The following is a 16261-nucleotide window of genomic DNA, read 5'->3' on the forward strand; positions in this document are numbered from 1 at the left end:
CAATGCAGCTCACGTAGTGGAGGTTTGCCAGTTCTTGTACCTCATACAGTATGTGTCTTAGCGGTGAACCAATAAACCAGACGAGAGATATGTTTAGTACATCACGTTATGAAGACTAGAACGATTTAATAAAAACTTAACTAGTGAGCAGCACTCTGCGAACTGTAGTTGTATAACTTCTTTATTTCTTCTACGCGTTTCGTGTGACTAACGCAAACTTCGTCAGCGAGTTTAACAATACAACAAGAAGCGCCTGTATATATACCTAACCCGTACAAGAGTTTACATTTCGAAGGAACACACATACGGATATACAGATAGGAATGACAAACTCCGCGGTAATGCGTCTAGGAAACAGGCGGCAAATTTCGGCAAGGTGTGACATGTTTTCATCGTGATATAATTTTGGGGCCCACAGTTTTAGTTCTTTTTTTCGAAGTTGTAGCTTAGCGACCGGGCCATCGTGACAAAGTTGCCTCTAATTGCCTCAAAAAATGCCCCTTGCCTCTCAACGGTCGGAGGCAACTTTGTCACGAAATTCAAATCGTGTGGCCAAGATAATCGGTTACGGATCGATACGGAGCAAAAATTGGAAAGCAAGAGCTGGAAAACCAGCGATTCCCGGGTGGTTAAGATAAACTTTGGAACCTTGGGAGAAAACGAATGGAAAGAAGAGTTATCTACGGCTGCCAAGAGGCAATTTTGGCGAGATTAGACCATTTTTGTGGAATTTACGGCGCTTTGAGTGCGGGCCGTCTGGCCAGTGGCTCGCCCGCCTAAGTTTCGTTTCTCTTTAGGGGAAGCAAACCGCCAGTAAGTAAAACTCGCCTAAATGGCTCTAAACCACCCCCAGGAACCCAGAGATATCAAAATAACGCAATGCAAACATAAGGTAAGCCATTTTATTCCAACTGCTGGTTTTCAGTGTCACGCCATTCAAAATTGTCCAGAAAAAAAAAAAGTCCAGAATCTGGGAAATGAAAAAAGGTAAATATGCAAAGACTCTCTCCAAGATTCTGGTCGCAGCAATTTTTCCTCTCCAAGATATGCGGAGAAATATTCTACACAAATTTATAGAGATTTGTATGAAGACGCCATGCTGGTGCCCATACGGATGGGCACCAACATGGCGGCCGGAAACCAACAGAAACATCTGTCACTGAGTTTTGCCACAGAAGCTTGAATTTATCCCTCGAGGAACTCTAAAACATTGAAACAATACTTCTTGTTAGACATGAACTGTTCAGATAGCCAAATGTCCCGAAATAAGTCACTTTATTAACCATAAAATGACAGCTCTCTAGGCCATCATGTAAATGCCGCGTCACGCAAAAGCTTAGAAATTCGAGTGTAGCGTATCACAAAACCAAGAACCCATTCGGAGCGAAAATTTGTATGAATATTAGTTTTCAGCTGCTCTTATACATCATTAAAGTTAAATCTCAGGAAGATCAATAGTTTTGTAATTTGAATTTTAGTGACGTCATGTGAAAACCAGCTATTATCGCTGACACGTAGCAATTTAGAGTAATTTTCTAAACTAGTAAATCGTGATGACCTTGGTTTTCAGTGAAATCGCCAAGGGAAAAATAACTGAACGCTCGGTTTCGAGCTTGCTGACAGAAATATAGTCCCACTTAATTTCAACAGTGAAAGAGTAGCCCAGACCGGCTTACGCGCAACTTGATTTTGACGCTAGCAAATCTCTTCTCCTATTCTCTATCTTAGTTTCATTTAAGCTGTGGTTCTTTTAGTTGAAATTTCGGCAATGTGAACATCATTCTGAACAATCCAAACACTACTTTGGTCCTCTGACTTTTACCAAGCTAAGATTACACCAAAACTCAATTGAGTATTTTGAGTTTGTTTGCCTACATTTTTATTAATTCGAACAGATGGATATTTCGTTGAAAATTCTAGAAACCAGATGAAACTTTTTCGTTCCACTTACAACAACAACTTTATTTGTACTCATTCAGCTAGAAATTGAGTGAACAAAAATAAGTTTAAAATAAAAAGAGTACATGGCTGCCCGAAATAACCTTAATGGGCTAAAAAGACTGGGCAGCCATGCTTAGTGATTTAAACAATTATTCGCCCAACTGATAGAACTTTATAGTCAATCACAAATACGCACGCAAAGCATGAACTAGTTCATTAAGAGGCCATTTCCGAGTTTCTTTGTGCCTCTGTTTCAAAGGGAGTCTTCGTGCAAAACCTTTCTTATGAAAATGAGTTTGATTTGAATGAAAATCAACTTGTAGGCGGAACTCATTTCCATATGAATGGTTTCGCACGTAGACTCGTTTTGATAGAGAGGCAAAAGACAACTCGGAAATGGTCTACTGGCAGACCACGTACGAAGTATGAAGTCAATCAGTAGAAACCGAAGCCTTAAGCTTAACCTTATTTATTTACTTATAACACGTTTATCCTTTTCGTCCCGGCTGGGACATAAGGGCGCAGTCATACAGCGCCACTGAACCCTGTCCTGTGCTTTGTTTTGTGTTTCGTCCCATAAGATCTTGATCCATTTCTTCCAGCTCCTTCAACAATGTCCTCCTCCAGGTAGTTTGTGGCCTGATTCTCTTTCTTCTCCCAATTGGTGTCCATCTCAAGGCAACTTTTGTTGTCCTTTCATTGGCGGCAACGTTAGTACATGACCAGGCCATCGTAATCTGCGATTTTAATCCCTTTTTATCCTGGGCTTTTCGTCTCTTCTCGAGTGTGAACCGGAGGGAATGGGGTGAGATGTTGGTGCACCCCGCTTTCTTTGTCCAGACATTTTGACTTAACAGTTATGCTTACACATCTTAAAAAGCATCTAAATTTGTGAAAGAACTGTGCATTTTTTGACTTAAAATACCTATAAAAATCCAACATCATTCAAAAACAGAAATTTAAACTACCTGAAAAACACCAAATTTCGACGAAAACTTTCTCGAAAATATAGTTACTGTAAAAATTCCATGTCACGTGAACAGACTATTGAGATATCAATGCAATAGATATATGTATATCTAGTCTTTAAAGAAATAATTCCTGCATGCTTTTTGGCCGTTACTAGAATTACCATTAAAACGAAAATTAACTCCTGTGGGAGACTAGGGAAAAGGGCAGGCAGACAGTCACTTCCATGGATTGAAAAAGGTGGCCAAGCGAGCCTGTACACTTTACAATAACAAGGGGGAAGGGAGGGAAAGCCGGTTAAATCGAACACGTGATCAGATCGAGTTCTCGCAGCATTCTAACAGTTCTACATCGCAGACTCGGTAATACTTCCCCTACGCTTCCCTCCTTCACAGTAAAATTTTTATTATTATTATTATTATTATTATTATTATTATTACGAAACACCGACGTAAAAAAGATGAAGACAGCTATGCATGATAATGACTTCGCACAGAAGACGAAATGAGAATTTCAAAGTATTAACTTTTTTTAGAAGCAGCTGAAAGGAAGTCGAAACGAAATTAGCGTCCTTCAAGTTGGATGCGTTATCTGTCAAATAATCAATAGGATGACAAGATGATTAAAAACTGGTGTAGTGACTGTCAACATGAGCGAGCTTTTGGAGGGAAATTAACGCCAGAAAGCAGCAAATATTGGGCAAGAAATAAGTGTTGACTAGTTAACTCCTAAAGTGACTATTACAGTATTTTGAGGTATTATTAAGTCGCGTGTATTTAAATTGTCCTCAGAAATGTTGTAACTGAGAGTGATTTGCCAATCATTTACAATAGGCCATCTCTCTGCACCTTAGCCAAAAATAATTGTTTTGCGAATGTTTTTAAAGTTGCTTTGAATTAGCGTTAAGCATTAATGCAAAACAAGAACTATTTTAACCTTAATTTAAAAGAATGTTATCGTTAAAATAATGACCTTTATTAAAAGGATGGAGTTCTTTGGTCGTGTATGAAATAAAAAGAGAGCAAAAGAAATTGGAAGATAATTCACCTGGACTATTGAGAGGATCTGGGCAGACGTCATTGATACTGAACAAAAAACAAATTCTTAGAACGTTAAAAACCACAAAATCCTGAAAAAAAGAAGGCACCGGCCTTTCATAAACATAGTAGAATAGGTCTGCTGATCAATGTTATAGGACTGAACTTGATTTTTATATTTCGTGCTCCGCCAGCAAGTTTTAGTTACGTTAGTAGCTTGATGTTTATTTCTTGGTTCCAGACTGTTAAGCCAATTGTTATTCAACGGCATAGCATATTGACAGTTTGTTTACACGAAGGTATTTAGTTCAGAATTAATGCAATTTTACTGTTCTCCCGTTTTGGAAGTTGAATCAACTTCCCCACAATGCTAGTTGTTTCTTTTTTTTTTTCGTTTTTTTTTTTAATTTCTTTTTTATTAGCAACGCAGTTTAGAGAGTCTTTAGACATATTTCATGGCATATTTCCTGATACATTTTTTTTTTACCATGGATATCACCTCTTGCATGTTTAGTGCAAAGTTCTTATGGGGAAAATTCAGTTTGGAGCGTTATGTTTGTCTTTTTGTCACATACAGGAGAAAAGCGAAACGGAAAAATATTCAACTAATTACTATTTAAGGCCAGAGCATTTTGACATATTGTTTACATTTAATTCTTCTACTTAATTACGTAAAATGAGTTTTATCTTATAGCTTGCAGTCACTGTTCCTCTTTAGCTCTGAGACCAATCACTAAGAAGTTTCTTCTTTACAAGGTAGGCTTAATGACTTTCTAAACTTTTTTGCTGGTTCTTTATATTACGCTGCAATAGTCAAACAATTTGGCCCATGGTTGCTGTCAAGAATATCGTATTAAACTCAAAGTAGAAACCGAGAGAAAGTTTTGCATTCACTTTTCAGTTAATTCGTTTCCACTATTTCTTTTTTCTTTGAATAGTGTTAAAGCAGACATGTACACTGGCAATATACCAATCAAAATTAAGTCTTATGAATTAAAAGCGGCCCATGTTAAAGACATTACAGTTAGTGGGACGCGTCTCTTCTACGTTACAGTTATTTTACTGTTTTGGAGAAAGCTTTAAGTTTACGTCTCGCTTAACTGTCTAATATCTGAAAACACAACCGAATTCGAATGGCAAGTCTTCTGTGATCTGCTGGTAAGGGCAAATATTTTATGCAGTTCTTTACAAAAATAGAGAAACAGCTGAACCTCTCGATTAATAGAACTCTTTCAAGCTGCTACAAAATTGAGCATGGTATTGCGGGCGTTCCAATAATTAGAAATTCAAAACTTTAAAGGTTCAAATATAGGTGTACATCAAATTCGCCTAGGCTGTAGCCGTAAATTTTATAAAGGGATCTTTCGCAACATTTTCCTTTACCGCCGAAAACAAGAAAGTTATAGCTATCACGTAAATGATGAGAACAATTATAGGCCAAAGAAACGACGACAAAGGTGGGTTTAAACTGTTGTATAAATTCCGGGTTGCAGCATTTAGAAAATTATCGAGGTCTGTAACTTTCAGTTGAAAGGGCCTTTTAAACAAAGACAAACATTCAGAAAGATTAAGCAGAGAAAAAACCTGGGTAAAGTTCGATGTTAAAATCAAGCGTCATATAGTCTGAAGCTGGCGAAATGAGAAAATTTAACGAGTCGAGTATTATCGGAAATAAAGTAAGCTACATTCAATGATCCACAGTTAGTTACGTAAAAAGACCTGCCTGTATTTTTTTTTCTTGACACAGATTATACGAGATTCGTCGTCGAGCTCTAATGTTGAACTATAAAGTACAGTCACGAACACGCGTTAATTCAAAATGAAACATTAAACCCAGCGCTTAGCTCAGAGACCTCTACTATATATACTAATTCTTAGCTCTCCTCTGGGAGAATAGGGCCAGCTCAGAGACCTAAGACAAAATTAATTCCCTTTAACCTTTAATCTTTCAACCGTTGCAAGAGTTTCGAACGTTTCGGTTTTTGCACATAGCGCGAAATTTAAAACAAATTATTCATTCGAATTATTTAAAAGAACGGAAGGTTTCTACATTTCAATATTCTCAGGTTAGATCAAGAAAAATACTGAACTGAACTCGTAATAGCCGGGTTACGTCTTGAGGTTGTGCAATCGGGTAGCAGTATTTTAGAGCAGAGTTGGATTGTCAACACCTGCTTAAAATTAAGATGCATAAATTTTTAGTCAACAATTATTTAATTTTCCACTAGTCAATATTGCATAAGTGGAGGCAAAATTGTCAATTTTTTATGCTCAACCAAATGATGTCTTTGCAGGGTGACTGTTTTCCATTGCTGAGCTGCTTGTAAGACCCACTCACCAGGAACTGAAGTTTCCTATTGGCAAGGTAGGTTAAAGACACACTGAATTTTTACTGATAATTGTTATTGTAGGCATATCCTGTTTAGTGGCGAAAATAACATCAAGAAAAAATAGAAATGCCCAATACTATAATGAGAGCTTTTCAAAATCATTATATTTAAGTGCAAAGTTAGCCAAGGAAATATTGTAAACAAATCTCGGTGAATACATGTCACTTCCATATTTTAAAGCAAATTTAGTTTTAACTAGACCACAGTTTTATTTTGGGTCTATTTACCAGGATCTAAAGTTTCCTATCAAGGTGGGTTGAAGTCTATGCCAAATGGATGATAATGTCCACTGTCACTTAAAACAGATTAACATCATGGAAAGTGAATTTCTTTTTTGTGTGCAGCTAATTGAATATAGAGACGTTATGGTGATGTAGTAGATCTGAACGCCATACATTGCGTTTTACCTACCCCTTGCACTAAAATTGTTGTAAAATATTGAGGCGCTTACATCCAACAATAGTGGCGTGTTCTCAACAATGTTGTAAATTTATGTCGGCTCAGGAGAAAGGAACGTTTTTCTTCGAGAAAAGGAAAATATTTCCATTTTTAAATTATTTCTAACTTAACTTATTTAGGTTCTTTACCTGTCTTGTGCTATTCACAAATAGATGACAAGACATCCCGAAAAAGGCAATTTGTATTGAATGGAAAATTAAACTTAACGTACCACAAAAAGACTTGCTCATCATTAGCCGCTAGTATTTGCTTCTATCCATATCAGCCCATCTTTTTATAGAGGTACATTACTTTTGTAAGATAGATTTTCGCTCTAACTATTAAACTCGTCTTTCTCTTTAGAGCAAAAATTTATCAGATCTTTTAACACAGAGACTCACCAGAGAGAGCATCTTGTTTACAACTGGGTAAGTTGAAGTTGTTTCAACTTATTTTCACTTATCTTCCCAGTATTTGTTCTGGTAACTTGTTTTCGTAGAAGTTTGGAAAGAACTTTAATTGATAACTGCTGAGCTTTGTAATCTTTGTTTTTACAATGCTATAACAATCACTCTTTGAGAAAGCATGAAAATAAATAAATACAATATATCTCGTGGATACGTTATCAACATTATTTTACCGATTCTACGCCATTTAGGACGGTCGCTTCTTGCGTATTTGCGTTCTATTTTATATCAGTTATCTTATTATATCATTTTCTTTACAGTGTGTATTTATTCTCCAACGAGAAATTCAAGGGGAGAGCCTCGACTAAGGTAAGTTTGAGAGTTGTTTCAACTGTTCTTTTGATACAAGTGCAGAAAAAGACATGATTGACCATCACAGTTTAACACACAACTTAAGCAGTTGTGAAATCATAGCCTGGAAAAAATTCAGATTCAGCCTTGAACGGGGTTCCAACCCGTGACCTCTGTGATACCGGTGCAGTGCGCTACCAAATGAACAATCAAGCCAACTGGGAGCTGTTCACTTTTTGATACTTAACCTAAAATATATTGTTGTTATGCTTTGCCGTTGAGTTTTCCCAATGTTACGGATGTTTTCTCTCCCAGAATGTTTCATAATTAAGTCCATTTGAACATTCTAATACCAAGAAAAGCGTTACTTAGTTCTTTGTGCGCGATTAGACGTATCTACACGTTGTGGGGTGTGAATGGTTTAAATTCTTAGTTCAAGTTAAACAGCATTATATCATCAATATTACAAATTTATCCTCTTTCACAACAGGAGCATTTTAGCGTGAAAAAGATAAACAACAGCATCGTTATTTTTAATTCAGATTCTAATTCGATTGAAGAGGCTCTCCAGTAAAACATTTAATAGAAAAAATAGCACTAGTGATGGCATCAAGGCTGATCGGGCGAAAAGATAACTCTGAAGGCGAGAAGTTAAACGACGTTTGCGGAGAAAAGGAAAGACAGAATAGAGTGCTATACTGGTCTCTGAGCTGTGTAATAACCGCTTTATTTGGTTTACAATAGCAAAGATTTCTTTCAACTACACCTGACAATCTCCTATTGTCAGTAAATTTTGTAACCTGTTAAAGTTAAAGTAAGCTTTCTTTTTGATTCAAAGAAATAGCAAACTTGATTTAATCTTTACACAACTTCTACATTTTTGTGGAGTGAAATCTTGTAAATATATAAGAACCAAATTTCCCTCCTTTAAAACCCCGAAATTTAAGCATACGCTTTCGGTATTTAGAGCTTACATCAAATTATTGAAAACAAACATATCAACAGACATATTAAAAACTACAACAGACCTAATTATTGGAAGCAACATATTAAAAACTGCTTTTCAACACCTCGAAAGCCTAGGAATTACAGCATATGCTCTCGAAAATAAAATCTGCACATTTATGCAAGCTTTTCTTCCCTGTTAATTGCATGTCTTACACAAGCAGAAAAAGAACCTGGCAATAATAATTCATTTCTTTCCACAGGCAGACGAGTAATTACTTCTAACAGTAATACGAAAAGGACAGAGCTTTGAGATGCGGTCTTTATCTGACTGCATACCTTGGATGACTGTATGCTTAGTCGAGTGTGTTGCTATAGTTATACTCAACCTCTGTACGATAATTGTGTTTATAAGAAACCGTAATCTCCGGAAACGTAGCATGTACCTGGTGATAAATTTGGCAGTTATAGATATGTTTGTAGCAGGAGATGTTGTCTTTCTTCGGTTCTATTGGCCTGGAGTATTCTGTAATCTGTGGAAGGGGCATTCATTTGAACTTTGGACGGGTTATTTTCTAATAGCACTAGGAAAGTTATTCGTCCTTGATTCGTTTATGAACATCGCCATCATCGCTTTAGAACGGTTGCGCGCGACGTTCTTCCCTTTTAGGCATCGTGTGCTAAAAAAACGGGTATATCGATTAATAATTGCCGCTGTTTGGGTTTCATCTGGGTTGGTAACAATAGCTTGTATACTTCTCGCACAGTTTGATGAATCATATTACTTTGTTTACTTATATGTGACATTTTTTGCAATTTCCCTTTTGATCATTTGTGTTTCTTACACGTCCATTGTTATTAAAGTCCGTTGTGGAGCGCAGCCTCAACACCATGGTGCAACCAGTAGAGAAAGAAAACTGACCATGACATTGTTAATTGTGACTGTTGTATCTCTTCTGTTGTGCCTGCCATACGTTATATTGCGTTATGTCGTTTTTATTACTAAATTTAAAATATATCAGTCTCTGTCCTTTTCAGTGGATTTTCATTTAAATTCTGCATTGTTGGCTTTATTTTATGCAAACTCTCTAGTAAATCCTATATTATACACTATCCGCATGCCAGAATACAGATCAGCTTTACTTGCTCTCTTCCGCAAACAACCTCAGCAGCAAAGACAAGTTGCAGTTCCTCTTCGTGACATGTAATGCAGATACTATAAAAAGCTATTCCAGTTTCTCTGTCCAGCTTTGTTGTTTTCAAACATTACATTAACCCACATTTTATAGATGAACGAGCACGATGAGAGAACAAAAGAATTATCGTCGTGAGAAAGTCTAACCTACAGCAGATGAACATACAATGGAATCCGTATTTTTTGAACCTCTAATGGAAACGAAAATTAGAGCGAAAAATCGCACTGTTGGAGAAATCAGAGGTAAAGGTAGAGTGTTCGGGTGAGGAGTGGGAAACGACTTTTGGTTATAGTTATCGGGAGTTTTCAGAAAATGAGGGCTCGAGAAATCGTGATTTCATTGTAGTTTAAAGGAAAATAAACAAGACGCTGTGCTCTAGGAACAAAAGTATATCTGGTGTTTTATTGCCTATATCTTAAGTTTAAGAGTAGGTGACTAAAATTGATGTTAAGTTAATTGACGATTTAATTTATAGTCATGTTATACCATCTTGAGTGCGATTATGGTATTGCGATTTTCTAGCACTCAACGTGTCAAATAGTTAATAGTCTACATGACTCGGTAGAGAACGATTTGGTTCAATTAGTTAGTAAATCTACCAGGCGATGAACCTTGTATAATTGAGTCTGACGATGGTATAGAATAATACCGAAATGCAATATCGCTAATTTTCCTTGCATGTGCTACCTATATATAATTAATCACAATGCAGTTACTCGGATTAACCTTTATCCTGTATGTAAATAACAAGCTCCTGCATATTAGAACGTAAAGAGGCGCTTTATTTCAAGGGAGTTTCCCGTTCGCAAATAGAACACTTCAAACTTGTCCCGGGGCCGCCTTTTCCTTTTAAAGTTTCGGAAGGGCGGGGAAAGCCATGGAGAAAAAAACAGTGAAATGCAAACAAACAAGAAATAAACTAAAACAAATCCAATTTCCTCAAAGAATATTGAGCAGAAATCTTTTTGCTGGTTGACATCGCCAACATTTTCTCCATCGAAATTTATTCTTACTGAATTACTTCATTTGGTTTATATTATCAAGGGATCAATGACATAGCAGAACGTACCGGCCAACACCAGTGTCTTTGTCTGTCCTTCCACTTTCGAAGGGAAAAGGGTCCTAGGTTGAATGATGGTATAATACATTTTAAATGTACAATATGAAAATTTGATAGATGTTTAAAAGCATACTTAGTGCGATATAACATATTAGATTATGATAAAGATAAATAAAAGTAGCAATGATGCTACCAATTGACTCTGTCTTTGTTTGGATTTGTTATTTAAAAATTATTAGGAAACCGACTTTTTTTTTTTTTTTTTTTTTTGACAACAACTGCAATTCAGACACGCACCTTAACCCTACAGTCATCTCCTTTAGTGACTCAAACCTTTTTACACTATTCTAGATGGCATATGAATCCACCGGAAGTTGAAAACGCATGATGAACAAGATACTTGACAACGGTTTCATGTTCTATTGTGAATAATCGATGTACGGGTGTAGTTGGGAGGGCAAGAAAGAAGATTAAGGAAATGCCGGAAAATTCCGGTTATAAGACCCCCTCCGATGGTTTGCACGCATGTTGTGCATTTGTATTTCATAACAAAAAAACTCGATTTCTCTGAAGATCTTTCGTAGCTACCCTGCGAGCAGAGTCGTTTCGGATCTTATTCGTAACCTATTCGCAGTCGATCTAACGGCGCTGAGTCGCGTAAAGCAGACTACGCTTTCGTCTTCAGGCGAGAAGAAAAATTTGTAGGGCAAGACGACGAGAAGTTTACAAGGTAGAGTGGCTCAAATATCGAGAATGAGGAAATCCATCGGAGCAATGCAGCTCATGTAGTGGAGATTTGCCAGTTCTTGTACCTCATACAGTGTGTCGTAGCGGTGAACCAATAAACCAGACGAGAGATATGTTTAGCACATCATGTTATGAAGACTCGTAGACTAGAACAATTTAATAAAAACTTAACTAGTGAGCAGCACTCTGCGAACTGTAGTTGTGTAACTTCTTTATTTCTCCTATGCGTTTCGTGTGACTAACGCACGCTTCGTCAGCAAGTTTAACAATACAACCGAAGCACCTATATATATACCTAACTCGTACAAGAGTTTACAATTCGTAGGAACACACCTACGGATATACAGATAGGAATGACAAACTCCGCGGTAATGCGTCTAGGAAACAGGCGGTAAATTTCGGCAAGTTGTGACATATTTTGTGCGTGATATAATTTTGGGGCCCACAGTTTATGTTTTTTTTTTTTTTTTTTTTTTTTTTTTTTGAATTTCTAGCTTAGCGACCGGGCTATCGTGACAAAGTTGTCTCCAACAGCATCAAAAAATACCCCGTGCCTCTCGACGGTTGGAGGCGACTTTGTCACGAAATTCAAATCGTGTGGCCAAGATAATCGGTTACGGATCGAGACGGAGCAAAAATGGAAAACAAGAGCTGGAAAACCAGCGATTCTCGGGTGGTTAAGATAAACTTATTTGAAACCTTGGGAAAAAGCGAATGGGAAGAAGAGTTAACGACGGCTGCCAGGAGGCAATTTTGACGAGATTAGAACATTTTTGTGGAATTTATGGCGCTTTCAGTGCGGGCCGTCTGGCCAGTAGGTCGCCTTCCTAAGTTTCGTTTCTCTTTAGGGGAAGCAAACCTCCAGAAAGTAAAACTCGCCTAAATGGCTCTAAACCACCTCTAGAAACCCAGAGACATAAAAATAACGCAATGCAAACATAAGGTAAGCCATTTTATTCCAATTATTTCCTCCACCTAGCATTTAGAGTAATTTTCTAAACTAAATCGTGATGACCTTGGATTTCAGTGAAATCGCAAGGGGAAAAATAATTGAACGTTCGGTTTCGAGCTTGCTGGCCGAAATATACCCCACTTAATTTCAACACTGAAAAACTAGCCGAGACCGGCTTACGCGCAGCTTGATTTTGACAACCTTAGACTTGATTTCCAAGAACTTGGACGATATTTCGCAGTCCCAGGGAATTTAAACTAAATCGTGATGACCTTGGTTTTCAGTGAAATCGCTAGGGCAAAAATAATTGAACGCTCGGTTTCGAGCTTGCTGGCCGAAATATAGCCCCACTTAATTTCAACACTGAAAAAGTAGCCAAGCCCGGCTGACACACAGCTTGATTGTGACCAACTTCGGCTTGAGTTCCAAAACTTGGACGATATTTCCCAGTCTCAAGGACACTAAACTAAATCGTGATGAACTTGGGTTTCAGTTAATTCGCCAGGGGAAAAATAATTGAACGCTCGGTTTCGAGCTTGCTGGCCGAAATATAGCCCCACTTAATTTCAACACTGAAAAAGTAGCCGAGACTGGCTTACACGCAGCTTGATTTTCACTAACTTAGGCTTGATTTCCAAGAACTTGAACCATATTTCCCAGTCCCAGGGACTCTAAACTAAATCGTGATTGTGGCGTGACACGCGTGGCGATAGTCATGTGATTAGCAGTCACGTGTACCTTGGTGCCTCGTGGCGCAGCAGTTGTTGTAGGGCAAAACCCGAACTGGACATTAAAAGTTTTGTTGTAGTTTCAGCCTGTAGCTCTGTGATTTTATTGTCATCACAACTCAACAGTGATGACCTTGGTTTTCATTGAATTCGTCAGGGGAAAAATAATTGATCGCTCGTTTTCGAGCTTGCTGGCCGAAATATAGCCCCACTTAATTTCAACGCTGAAAGAGTAGCCGAGACCGGCTTCCGCGCAGCTTAATTTTGACCAACTTAGGCTTGCCCATCAATGAGGAACATAATTATTAAGAAATAGAAAACATGTACCCTGTTTCTATCGAATCATGGAAACACGAGTGGAAGTTTGGGACAACAAGAAATGCTCTGGGAACACGCTCCGTCAAGCAAGTGTTTCTACAACATTTTTGTGTTCTTCCAAACTTTCACGAGTCAGTTTCTATAACTTGAGAGAATTATGGAGAACATATTTTCTATTTCTTTTAGAAAATACGGCGACGAAAAAAAGAAAAAAACCTTGTTTACTTTGATCATCAAAATGTAAATTCTCTTTGCTTGCGCCATCATTACGTCAATAGCTGGTGCTAGTTCTGTGTTTCTATCGAGTTAGGGATACATGATTTAAAAGCAATCAGCGCACATATCTTTTAAGCTATTATTCTAATACATGCTCTTGTTTTCAGGAGGATTTGAGTGTTGTGCATACATCAGTTGTACCCTCATCATGCAAGGATTCATCCCTCATCAAGCCCTCAGAGATCTTTGGCCAGTACAACCCCTTCGTCACACCCTGTTCTGTTCCATCTGAAACTGTAGTAAGTGGAAAAAACGCAGCACAAACTACACGCGTTGAACATTTCTTATGTCCTAGTGCTGTCGGTATCCAGGTGACTTGTGGCTCTCAAGTGTTTACTTTAGACTTCAGTATGTCATTAAGTAACGCTTAAAATGCCATACCTTGTTTAAAAGAAATGATAAGCATCTATTTCCTTGTTATAAATTCAATGCATTGTGAGGCAGCAAGTGTTGGGAAGTAACAGTGTGATAAACTAGTGTTTATTGTCTTGATGTGGCATCAGATTCGTAGCCTTAAGCAGGGGTTTCATTAACGTTTTCAGCAGGAGGGTTAATGGTTTTCACGGGCGGGAAAAACTTCTTAAACTGAACTTCTTATAAGAAAACCTTTCCTCTAGATGGTCATCCCCACAGCTGGTCAATTTGCCAACTGCCCTGCCTTTAATGAAACCCCTGCTGAAGCGGATGCAGAAGTCTCCTACACGTGAGGGATGTCTGCATGGAGGGAAACAGTTTCTTAAAATTGCAGCAACATTTATGTTGGAAATAAGCACAACTTATGATGATATATAAATATTAGTTTAGCCAGAATAGGAACTAAAAATTACTGCACCCTTCATTAACACACCAAGTCTACTCAATCAATGGTTCCTTGTTTCCCTACCATCACTTATCTTAGTGAACCTCTCAGGAAACAGATGTTTACATGAACCACATCGGTAGGGTGTGACTGGTAGATTTTGTTTCATTTTGTTTGTTTCTGGTTTTGAAAGTTTTGTTGTCTTTGTAATTTGTGGGTGGTGCGCTGGCCTCCAGATTGAGCGGCCTGGGTTCAAGCCCTGGCCGGGGACATGCGTTGCGGTCTGGGCAAAACATTTTACTCTCACAGTGCCTCTCTCCACCCAGGTGTATAAATGGGTACTAGCGAATTTTAAGCTGGGGGTAACCCTGTGATGGACTAGCAACCCATCCAGGGGGGGGGGGGGCAGTAGAAATGCTCCTAGGGGCTTCATGCTAAGAAACAGAGATAAGCTCTGGCCTGATGAGCCACTTAGCTCATGTGTGGACTTAACCTACCTTAGTTCCCCAATGCAAATCTCAAATCTTGTCAGTTTACAACCTTAGTAAGTAAAGTAACTATTGTACCAGGGTAGCCAATTCAGCAAGGAGGCTGGTATCCAAAGTTGCCCTGGTAAATAAAGATATGTGCAATTTAAAAATCCTATAACTATAATAAAGTACAATTTAAAATATTCTTAATTCTAAATTCTAGCCTTACTTAATATTTAACCATGGCATCTTTTCATTTCAGCGACACCGAAGAAAAGGGCATCCTATGCGCTTATTGCGATTTCAAGAGACTGCTCAGAAATCAACACCAAAGGTAATATTATTGTTGCTGTTTTTCTTCTCAAAGCATGTGACCGAGAACAAATCATAACATACACCCTTCTTTCCTATTCCATTATTAGTTTGCCTGTTACAGCCTGTTTGTAGTTACTGTGATTGTGCATGTATAGGAATGAGAATACTGGATTATAGTTGGTGTAATCAAGAATATTATTTTGTCCTTAGTCTAGAGACAATGCGAGTGGCTGTTATTGTTTTGTTGGTATCTATATTCCTGTTTTTGTTTATCTTCGCAGCTTGACACAGCATGGGAACAAGTAGCATGTGGCGAAACACCTGATCAACAGTTGCTTACACAGCAAGCACATCAGTTCTTGGCCAGCTACCGGCCAGCAGCTCGTACGCTACACTTCAATACAACTACAGTGGCTTAAACTGCGACACCTAGAAGATGGTTTGTCAATGATCACAAACCTGTGATGAGGATTTTTGTTAGAACTTCTGTCACCTTCTGGTATTCTAGATGGCTCTTTTCATACATAAAATATTGTGTAAAAAAAAATTGAAAACTTAAGAATGAATAATGGTCAAACCAAAGTAAGTAATGAAAAAATGCCAGACGAGATCTGTAATGGACAATTGCCTTTGATTAAGGTTCTGTATTGTCCATGTTTGTGTGTGGTATTCATTCTCTAACAAGGGCAGTGTCCTGGCTGATTACAGTACATGTATATGAATTTTTTTGTTGTAACTTGCATAAGATCTTATTGCCGAATGTCACCGAATGTACATAATTTTATCAATTGGATTGAAAAATTCTACAGAACAAAAGAGAACCAGTATTTTGAGGGAGAAGTACAGGATCACAAAGATAAAAGAGGAGTACAGTTCGTGAAATTTGATCAAAATGTGTCAAGATGTCAAGAGATACTGCCTT

At 37.9% G+C, this 16261-nt stretch overlaps 1 protein-coding gene and 1 long non-coding RNA gene across 2 annotated transcripts; both read left to right on the forward strand.

The window, feature by feature from the left end:
• Positions 1-7680: 7680 nt before the first annotated feature.
• On the forward strand, positions 7681-9845 carry LOC145499770 (green-sensitive opsin-like). Its single transcript, XM_081479299.1, has one exon. It carries the CDS (start codon positions 8793-8795, stop codon positions 9684-9686), a length of 894 nt encoding a protein of 297 aa, XP_081335425.1. The 5' UTR covers positions 7681-8792; the 3' UTR covers positions 9687-9845.
• Positions 9846-13983: 4138 nt separating this feature from the next.
• LOC145499773 (uncharacterized) lies at positions 13984-15647 on the forward strand. Its single transcript, XR_014050983.1, has 3 exons — positions 13984-13994; positions 15287-15358; positions 15621-15647. It is a non-coding gene; the product is annotated as an uncharacterized LOC145499773 (long non-coding RNA).
• The last annotated feature ends 614 nt before the right edge of the window (positions 15648-16261 follow it).

The sequence above is a fragment of the Orbicella franksi genome, chromosome 10 (assembly GCF_964199315.1).
Source record: "Orbicella franksi chromosome 10, jaOrbFran1.1, whole genome shotgun sequence".
Lineage (NCBI taxonomy): Eukaryota > Metazoa > Cnidaria > Anthozoa > Scleractinia > Merulinidae > Orbicella > Orbicella franksi.